Genomic DNA, 10438 nt, shown 5'->3' on the forward strand with positions numbered 1-10438 from the left:
CACCGCAAGTTTAGGACAGGGCAAAAATAATCACCAACCACCCCCCCCAGGGGCTGCCCCTCCTGCCCCACACACCCCTCGCAGGGGAGGTACTCACAGCCTGGACAGAGCCTGGTTGTGCTGGAAGAGGAGCTCGGGCAGGGTGTGTAGCTGGTTGCGGTTCAGCCGTCTGTAGGAAGAAAGAAAGGGTCATGGTAAGGAGGGAAAGCAGCCAGTCTCACCCAGGATACAGCTTTGGGTCGCTTCTGCTCCCAGGTGATGGGAGCCAACTGGGCATTAATAGATTTACTCACAATATTGCAATTATATGCAGACAGGACACCAAGCTGTTAAATGCTGATTGCTGTTTAACTGTGCCGTTAACCTGCTGCTCACTCAGCTCCTAATATTTGCTTGAGCAGCCTTGATAGGGTTTAAGCTGCTGAGCTATTTTATTGAATGCTGAACTGTAGCTTACATCTCCCTGGTTCACATGCAGGACACAACTGATAACAATGGTAGTGCTTTCTGTTTAACCTGCCCCTCACCTCAAAGGCATCAGAAAGGGCGTTAAGATCTATAGAAACAGCACTAGGTTTGCTACCCACACTGCTGTGCATCAGCAACGCTGTTTGAAGTCAAGCAGCACAGATGTGCTACGGGTTAAGGCAAAAACTAAAGGATGCTTGCAATGAGCAGAACTGGTTGCCCCATGCCACCTGCCCGCACACCACCACTCACAGCCGCTCCAGCTCCTTCATGTCATCAAATGCCCCACGTTCCACCACACTGATCTGGTTCTCCATCAGCTGCCTGCAGAGGGACATAGAGAAAAGGGGTTAGATTTTGGAATAGTGGTCCGCAACCCAGCCTAACCACTCCCAACCCAGCTCAGTTCAACCCAACACATTCCAGCTCATCCTATCTGAATCTAGACTCTTTCTTCCTGCTGGAAGCCCACCATGCCCCAGCCCAAAGCTGATGCCAACCAGCCGGCACCACCTGAAGGACTCAGCCCCATCCCTATCCCTCCTGGGTGCCGCAGGCTGAGCACACTTCCTGCTGGGAACTCACAGGACACGGAGCTGCTTCAGTCCGGAGAAGTCATTCTTGTGGATACGTGTGATGTTGTTGCCATTGAGCTCCCTGGGAAGAGAAGAGACAGAGGTCAGCATGGAAGCACTCAAGAGCCATGCAGTTACCTGGAAATTCCCCCAAAAATGGACAGGCAAGGGCCAAAGTACAGCAGTGATCACTGCATTTTTCATTAGGAATGGGGGCTGGCCCTGGAGAGGACACAGCCCACAGCCCCTGGCCAGCAGTGTGCACATTGGCATTGCTCAGGGACTACAGAGCAGCAAGGGGTGACTTGTTCCCCCAGCACGCCTGTCTCAGTGCTCATGTCCCCCAGGACAGGCATTCTGCAGCCATCATAAATGCAACGTGCAGCCCAGCGAGGCCAGCAGCCCCTGCCTGGATGTAAACCACCCCACAGGGCAATGCAGCAAATGTCTGACAGGCTCGTCCTGAATTCATCGAGCCACTCAGAGAGGCCAGGAGCAATGAGAAAACCAACAGCTGCCCCCAAGAAAAGTAGGATGGCTCCAGGCACACAGCTGCAAGTCACCCACAGGCATTAGGATGGGTTCAGTGCTCGGCCATCTCACACCACTGAAGCAACTGCCAGGAGATAAGTCACACCCCAAGGACTTCTGCCAGCCCAGTCAGCCCCTATGTCCCACCTCTTGGTGGAAATAAGGAAGAAAGGCTTTTGCATGAGTGGTCCCCAACCCATCTCAACTCAATCTATTCCAACTCATCCCATCCCAACCCATTCCATCTCAACCTCTTTCTCCATCCCGACCTGACGCCTGCCTCCACCAGTTCCACAGCCATGCGAGGAGCCGGGGTCATCGCCGGGATGGCCCCAGAGGCAGCGAGCAGCGTGTAGGGCTGCCCGGTACAGCCTGCGCAGCCGCGCACCCCGGGGTGCTACCATTGTCCCGCTGAAACGGCTGATAATGGCTAATGAGTTCCAGCTCGGCGTTATAGCCTCATAATTACACAGCTATTCAGCGACTGAGATTGCCGGGCTCCTGCCATTATCCAGCCGTGTGTGCCTGTGTTGGGAAGGAGGCGGGAGGGGGGGTACGTTACTAGGACACAGATGAATGCAAGTGGGGAATGAATAGAGGCTCCCCAGCCCCAGCGATTAAACCGAAACCCAGGCTCAGGCTCCACAGCCCCCCGGCTCACTCTGCCCGGCACTGGGCTGTGGTAAATGATGACCCTCACAGCAATATGGGAACAAACAGCAGGTAAAGCTTACTTGTAAGGATGCCGAGGCAACCCTGCCATTTAACTTTGTGCCATTTTTCCCCCTTGGTTCTTCCCGCAGATAAATCACAGCCTGCCCTGCCCAGCGCACCGGCTCCCCACGGTCCAGCTGCATGCTGTGTCGCCGTGCTTCCCTCCCCAAGGTGTCTGGGGACCACTTGGCAGCACTTCTGGGAAAGTCATTTTCATTGCAACCTTGAAGTTTCAGAGCCCCCTTCCATTTCTCCCCAGGAAGAAGAAAGTCATTACAGCAAGCGATCCCCTCGTGACGGCGCTGGCGGATCATCCCGCTCCCAGATGGGATGTCGGCGCTGCGCAGGGCTCATTGCTGGATTTGCATAGTCTGGGTTTATATTTGGTTTCTATCTTTGGATGGCTTATTCCACTCCCGAGGGCTCTGCTGTGTCTTTTCTCCTTGCAGCGCCTGAGCTACACCAACTCCACTACAAACTCAGAGAGTACAAATGCTGAGCAGTAATTCCTTAAATACAGCCAACGTGAGCAATATTTCCCCTGGTGCTGATTTATTGGGGAGTCACAGTGCTGGAGGTAACGCAGCCTATTTGCACCCCGCTGCGAAGAGGGGCAGAGCTCCAGCACACTCACATCTCTCCCAGCCTGGTGTCATCTACAAACGCCATAAGCAGCTCTCTTCCCTCTAATGGGGACGCCAAGGAGAACGAGACCCCAGACTGACCCCTGTGCTCAGCACTGGGGGACAGAACAGCTGCAATCTTTCATCCTACACTTTTATTGCATTTTTGAAGACTTTCTGAGATTTCAGCCGGCTGCTTGAATGCCACCGGGCCGCAGCGCAGGCTGTGAGCTGCAAAGCCCTCCACAGCCTTGGGGAAACAAATCCTTCCAGTGCCAGCGCAAAGGAATCCTCACTGTGTGGATGCCCCATGGAGCAGGGCTCTGCGCTGTCTGGGCTCATTTCAGAACAATTGCTCTTTGGTGAAGAAGAAATCAAGCCCACAGCTCCAGCCCCTAGAGCTTGAGGCACTCTGTAAGCTTTTACGAGGTACTAACCCAGGTTAGCATCGCGATAAATTTTTAAGCGCTACAAACAGCATTGATTGTGCCACCAGCGCCGAGGAATGGGAAGCCTTTCTGCTCTCCCTAAGCTCTCTCTGGGGTTTTCATGCCACAGCCATTATCTGCCGGCAGTCAGATGCGCAGCGTTGTGGTGCATCTTCTCCAACCACTCTCTGTCCTACAAGATGCAACTCTGCCCACACCTCGCTTTGCTCAGCCCTCCCAGCATGGGGACAGCAGGACATAGCACCCCACTGCTGGGATGTGGGGTGGGGATGCTGATGCCCAGCCCTCAGCTCCAGATCTCCCATAGCATCCCATGCTGGGGCTGGGACTTCCCCCCACTGCAAACCGTATGGGGGAATGTGGGGTACCCCCCACCTCCCCAGCTCTGTGTGCTCGCTTCTCTCCCACTCGCTGTGCCAAGTGCTGCTCCTTGGCTGCATCGCTTGAAAAATTCATCTTCCCTTTTTTCTGATCTTCCTCCTCCTAGCAGCCTCTCTCCCCCATAGGATGCTCGCCTCTGCTATTTTGAGAGGCGAGTGCATCCGAAATGCACGCCAGGAAGGCAGGCGCTCAGTTGAGTCTTGGAGCCTGGATGCCCCAACTCCCCCCCACGGGCTGCACTCCCCTCAAGCATCCTCCTTTTATAGCTCACACAAACTGCTCCATGCTTCTACCAGAGGAAAATTCATTAGAAAACATCGACAGAGGAAACAATGAAATAAGGAAGCATGAAACTCAAGGCAAATGCATGCAGCGTAATGAGCCTGGCTGTGCAGAGTGCACAGCTGTGAGCATGGGGTGCCTCCTGCACCACTGCCACCAGCGCTCCAGGACTGCAACAGTGGCATTTGCAAGCACACGCAAGGGGCTGGCAATTAAGCCGGGAGCAGCTTCCCTTCCTCACGCAGAGCAGCAGAATGCATCACCCCAGAGGAGCGAAGTGGCAGCACGTTTAAGGCAAAAATATCTATTTTAAAGGATGCTATAAAACAGGAGCGGAGAAGGGTTTATTGGGAAGCAATTGCTGTGTGAGGTGAGAAGTGGTCACCAGAGGCCAATCCGATGGACTTTATTGCCTGTTACCCGTGACTTCTCCCAGCCAGGGGACAATAGATCCTCTGCTATCAGCCTCTGCTCCATCAATACAAACACGACATAGTTTTTTAAACTAATATTTTTCCAGCATGCAATTCCACGGAGAGCGAGAACACACCGTTACCATGGCAATATATAGACAGCATCTGCCTTGGACGTAGCTGAAGGGAGAAATTGGAATAGAATTGCAAATTTCCTCTGTCCAGGAAGGCTCCTAAGGAAGCACAGCTCTGGGCTGGCAGCGATGGGGTGCTGTGAGGTGCACAGTGGGGCTTGGCCCATCGGAGAGGGGGAAAAGGGGCAAGAGGGACAATGCTGTCATCAGCTGAAAACTTCCAAAGAAGAAGCAACTGCAAGGCAATCAGCCTCAATTCAACCCTCATTAGCAAATAGCCGTGCTGGAAGCAGCCATTTGACGGCGGTGAATTTGCAGCGATTCTGCCGCCACAGGGAGAATTACCTAACAGGGCGACCTGCTCTTTGGAGATGCTTTCAGAGAAAGCCACCAAAGGGTGTGATACAGAAGCAGCGTGAGCTCAGACCTCACCCCGGCTGCTGCTGCCTCGACCCCATAACAGCAGAACCCAACACCACCCAGGGGGCACTGCAGGACACCTGGGAGAAAGCCTGCTGCCTGCAGAGGCCGTGCCAGGTGCATGGTGCAACAGGCAGGCAGCCTGGCAGCGGGGGACAGCCTGCTCCTGCTGCATAGCCTGGGGGCGCGAGGTTGCAGCTCCTTTCTGGGGAATCTGAAGTGGCTGCTGAGCTGCACCACCACAAACGCACTGCTTGGAGGTGGGACCTGCTCTGCACAAACACCTTGAGCACCTGTGAGGGCGTGCAATAATGCTGCGAGTAGTTTCCTGGCAAACAACACCCACGTGAGAGCAACACGTCTGCCTCAGCTCAGCCACCAGATCTGACTTCGTGAGAACACAGAAACCCCACATCACCCCACAGGGATGGGCAGGGTGCCCAGCGGGACATCAGACATGAGCAGGACCAAGGGGAGAGGTGCCTGTGGGGCAGCAGTGAGACACCCCAGGGTCACAGCCCACCCATTCTCTGCATCAGAGTGATGCTGAGCACAGCCCAGTGTGGAGCAGCTGCTGCAGAGCCCACCGTGCTCCCCAAGGAATGGATACGGCTGGTGCAGGAGTGGCTGTGCCCAAGCCATGCTCCAGCCCTGGGCACCCCAGAGCTCCCAAACCAGCTCTATAGGACAGCAGCTCATGGTCACGGAGTAATAATCACTTGAGGAGGATAATTATAGCAGGAGAAGAGAAAACCCCATGAAAGCAGCGCCTCACAGAGCTCCTGGCGCTGGGTGCAGCCCAGGCGGCTGCCAGACTGCCTGCACACACAGTCCCTGCCTGCCAGCCCCTGCCGTATGCACAGAGCTCATTCACAGCCCAGTGTGCAGCAGAGCACAGCACTGGGGCAGGAGGAGCAGTGTGTGGCTGCCCAGGGCCACAGTTCATGGTGCATACTGCCAGGGGGCAGAGGGAACACTCGCTGTCCCCAGGCAGAGCAGAGAGGCTGGGAACAGCCCTGCTGGGAGCAGGGTCACCAGTACACCAGGAACCTATATGGCTACGCTGTGACTATAGTCCATAGGAGAAAAGTTCTCCCTACGGGGACCCACTCTGAGGACCCCTCAACGTTTATGGGAGGGGGGGTCAGCAGGGAGATGCTGGTGCAGAGGGCTTGTGGGGTTGGAGGCTGCTCACACTGCGGGACACAGAAAGCACAGGGATGGGACCCGATCCCTGGCACCACACATATCACTTCCAGGAGGGATTCCCAGGGACAAAGGGGTGCAAAGGAACTCAAGGTGGTGAGGACCCACAAGCAGCCTCTCCAGCCGCATGGGTGTCCAAGGACAGGTCACAGTGGGGACAGCCGTACACCTGCTTGCGGGCACACATCACAAGCACGGGCACCGGTGCAAACATCCCTTGGAGCACGCAAGCCCCTGAGCGCTGTTCTGACCCCCGCCAGCTCCACGCATTACACACGTAGACACACGCGGGACCCCTCGCACATCCCTCCCACAGCCAGCTGCACACGCACCGTGCCCCTTCGGACGCTAGGCACGCACAGATCCCTTCTCACCGCCATGGACGGGACGCTGTGGGCGCACTCCCTCCGCGCGCATCCCCTCGGACTCCCGCTCGCAGCCCCCCGACGGGCTCCCTCCGCCGCGCCCCTCACAAAGGAGCCCCTCGGTACTCACAGGCGCTCGGTGCCGCGGGGGATGCTCTTGGGCACGGCTCTCAGGGCCGTACCGTGGCAATCCACCGTGGTGCCGCTGCAGGCGCAGAGCGGCGGGCAGGCTGCGGCGCGGCCCCGGCACAGCGCGGCGAACGCCAGGAGCCAGGCGGCGGCCCGCAGCCCCGCCGGGACCCCCGCTGCCCCTCCGGGGGTCGGGGCCGCGCCGGGCGGCACAGCCATGGCAGCGGGCAGCTAAACGGAGGGAGCGCTGCGCATCACCGGGAGCGCGGCTCGGTTTGGCACGGCACAGCCCCGTCGAAGCGCGCCCGCACTCCTCACTGCCGCCCCATCCCGCAGCCCAGGCACAACCTCCGCGCTGGCTCCTCCCCCCCTCCTCCCTGCCCGCCCCACCGAGCCCCCCCCGCCCGTTGCCGCCGCCCCTCACCGCGCCTCCGATACGGTAGCGGGAACCGTCGGGGTTCTGTGCCGCGCTAAGCACGCGGCTCCTCTCGGGACGCTCGGGCTGGGCACAGGACGGGGAACGAGCGGTAGGACAGGGCAGCCGCATCTTCTCCTTGGAGGGTACCAAAAGCTCCTGCTTCCGTTGGACCATTTCCCACCACTCCCCAGAGTTTCGTACCCAGGTGAGACGGCAGAGATGCCGGGTCCGCTCGCAGGAACCCGCAGCCATGCTCGAAAATGCAGCTCAGCTCTGTCCTTTGCCCCATGCACAAACGACAATTCTCACAGTCCTGGCTGAGCTGCTGTCCGTGTCCTTTTCCATTCCAAGGGAATATCTCAAGAAGTAACACAACAAAAAAAGCCTTTGTGACCAATCCACCAAAAAGGCGAAACATACCTGTTTCAATGCAAACAAACAAACAAACAAAAAACCCCAACCAAACAAACAAACAAAAATGAAGCCAAGAAGTCATAGCTTGGCCCCAACCTGTTGACATTTCAGAAATGAGAATGTTGCATCCTTCAGCAACACCCACCCCGAGGTCCACAGGTGAGAAGCAGGAGGGTGTAACCGGGAGGGCTGTGTTAATAAGGCACCTGCAAAACCTTCCAACTCTCGCCCTCCCACCCTCCAGCTGTAGGGAAACCTGCAGGCATTCTGTAACAACAGGCAGAGCCCTGGCTGCTGAAGCAAATGCTGCAGCTTTCCTTGGAGGAGGAATGCACTGATGACAGCAGGTCCTGAGGCCAGCAGTGCCTCTTAAATCAGTGCTATCCATACAGCGTGGACCAAAGCAATGGTCCTTAAGCAGAAAAAGTGAAAGGTATGCTCAGGGTCTCTCTCTGAGCAAGAGCCACCTTGCACACACGGGACTGCACCGGCTTGGCGCAGACTGGCAACCCTTTCCCATCCCAAATGTTGGCTCCCATCATCTGTCTGCATTTTTGTGACATCTCCTTCCTCTGGCCCCAATCCCAGGAGGAAGCCGTGGCTGAGTCTCATGAAAGGGATTTGTTCCCAGTTGCTACACAGCAGCTCTGACAGCGAGGAAGATGAGCGGCTTCCCAGGGGCTGGGAGTTGACCTCGTGCTGGCACGGCATCAGCGAGGCTCCCTTGGGGACGCTGGTGGCAATGACACCGCAGAGCACCCAGAGGGAACCAAGTCTGTGTGCTGAAGAGTTCAGCTGAATTTCTGGGGTTGAAGGTTATTTTCCAGCAGCTCCGTGTTCTCCAAAGTCACAACCAAAATGGGATGGCTGAGGATATGGGATGAGATCCTCCAAAAGTGCCACACGAGGTGATGTTGGCTTTGGAGAGCAACATCTGCATGGGCAAGGCCCTAGGTGCCACTGAATATGGATGAGGAGCTGGGAGGTAAAGAAACCTCAAACTTTCCTTTATCAGGGGAGGCCTGGTCCTGCCGTCTGCTGCTGGGATCTGGGCCAAACTGCTTGATAGAGAGAGAGACCATCTGGATCGTCTGATGGGCTCTGGGTTTGGTTAAACTGAAGCAGCAGCTTTTTTTTTTTTTTTTTTTTTTTTTTTTTCTTTTGCAGGAAAGGAGTTTCCATGGGAAGATCTGGGGAAGGATTCCAGGGGACGCGCCAGACCTGTCGTGCAAAGAGATGTGAAGCAGCTACAAAGCTTCAAACAATGTTTGCTGCCAGCTTTAAGCCAGATTCCCCCAGAGCATCATTTCCATCCACTCAGGACAGGCTGCAGCATGCTACCAAGCTGCCCAGCCCCTTTGTTTCCCAGGCAGGGGCTGCAGGACAGCAGGATCCCACCCTTTCCATGGCAACACTTCCAGCAAGCAGCAGGGCTGGGGGCTGGAGATGTGCTAAGACCTCCCAGGGACCCCTGTAGAGGCTCAGCTCATGCAGGGAAGCCATGCTTGGCCTTGGAGTAGAAGGCACTGTTGAGAAGGGGCTGGTGAGTCTCTCCTGCTATGGTACCTGTTGGGCTCACATAGAGTGACAGTGCCTTTGATGGGTCTGTTATGGAGTGGTGCAGGCAGCAGGGCTGCTGGGATCACAGTAAGTCAGTAAAGCTGTGTCAGGCAGGGCTGGGGGTGCTCTTGCTGGTGACTCTCCAGGGACAAGCCTGACCTTATTGGCAAACACCAGCAGCATCACCCTGTGAAGACTGCCAGCATTGCCCTGTGTGCATGGCCAGCATCACCCTACAAGCACTGCCAGCTCTGCCCTTGAGACACTGCCAGCACAGCCCTGTGAACACAGCCAGCATCACCCCATCAGCTGTGCCAGCAGCATTCTGCAAGCATATCCCAGTTGACTGCCTGGAGACTTTGCCACTGGGATGGAGCAAAGGGACGAGCACTCAAACTCTGCCCTTGGATCCCTCAAGGAGATGTGAGAGACGCTGAAGATCTGCTCCATGAGCAAAGCATTCACACCAAGCAGCCCAGCACATGTGAGAACTGCTGTTCCCAGCAGGGCTGGACACGCTGGCTGTCTGGGAGCGCCGCGGCACAGCGCAGGCTGCTTCGAACGAACCACACACACTGAGGTGCTTGTCAGGCACCTCACACGTGGAAGCACTGTTGGTAGTGCAGTGTGGGGCCGGGGGCTCCGAGTCCCAAATGCAGCAATCGATCCACATCTGTACACACCGAACCTTCCCTAGTCACTCTGCCTGGAGCCATTCATTACCCTCCTCAAGGAAAACGCATCGGAGGGATAATTTACTGTTTAATAGACTAACTGACCCTGAGCCTTGCAGGACTGCACCCAGGAGCCGTTCCAGCAGAGATCCCTCCAGCACCTCCCAGCATGAGCACAGGGTCAGCATGGGACCCAGCATCCAGATCTCAGTGACCACGTACTTGCACAATTTATGAGCTCCAGCACGAAGCCCTCACAGCAGAGATGGGCAAACAGAACTGAACATGGTAATTTATTTACACCATGAAAAAATATTAGTTCGTCTAAGCTGATGAGACTGTGAAGCCCAATAAGAGGTCTGGCTGGTGCCAACATCTATAGTTAGCAGTGTGTGTGTTTTTGTCTACAGCGTTGCCCTAGGCAGTCAGATACAGCAGCAGCATGACAGCTCCTAGGCACACACGATAATTTAAAGGAAAAAATATCCTATTTCATCTCTGAACCAGGGCAGAACAGTTTGGGAAAAAAAAAAAAAAAAAAAATCAAGACAACTTGCAAACATTGATTTAGATTGCAGTGACACTCTGCAGAACTTATTTGCAAGTCTGGGCAGTGCACTTTAAGATAAAAACTGTTTAATGAAACGAAGGAGGAGTGCTGCTTGTTTGCTTTGTAATGTCA

General features: G+C 55.8%; 1 protein-coding gene across 1 annotated transcript in view; it reads right to left on the reverse strand.

Annotated features, from left to right (window-relative positions):
• Nucleotides 1–6909, reverse strand: part of SLIT1 (slit guidance ligand 1) — a 29582-nt gene extending 22673 nt beyond the window's left edge. Inside the window, exons 1-4 of the mRNA XM_042818166.1 lie at nucleotides 6692–6909; nucleotides 1054–1125; nucleotides 721–792; nucleotides 98–169 (exon numbers count right to left, since the gene is read on the reverse strand). Of these exons, the coding sequence (XP_042674100.1) occupies nucleotides 98–169; nucleotides 721–792; nucleotides 1054–1125; nucleotides 6692–6909 (434 nt within the window). The remainder of the gene's footprint in view (nucleotides 1–97; nucleotides 170–720; nucleotides 793–1053; nucleotides 1126–6691) is intronic.
• Between the last annotated feature and the right edge of the window lie 3529 nt (nucleotides 6910–10438).

This window comes from Centrocercus urophasianus, unplaced genomic scaffold (assembly GCF_019232065.1).
Source record: "Centrocercus urophasianus isolate 14NV4802_14NV808 unplaced genomic scaffold, USGS_Curo_1.0 seq_17, whole genome shotgun sequence".
In the NCBI taxonomy this organism is placed as follows: Eukaryota; Metazoa; Chordata; class Aves; order Galliformes; family Phasianidae; genus Centrocercus; species Centrocercus urophasianus.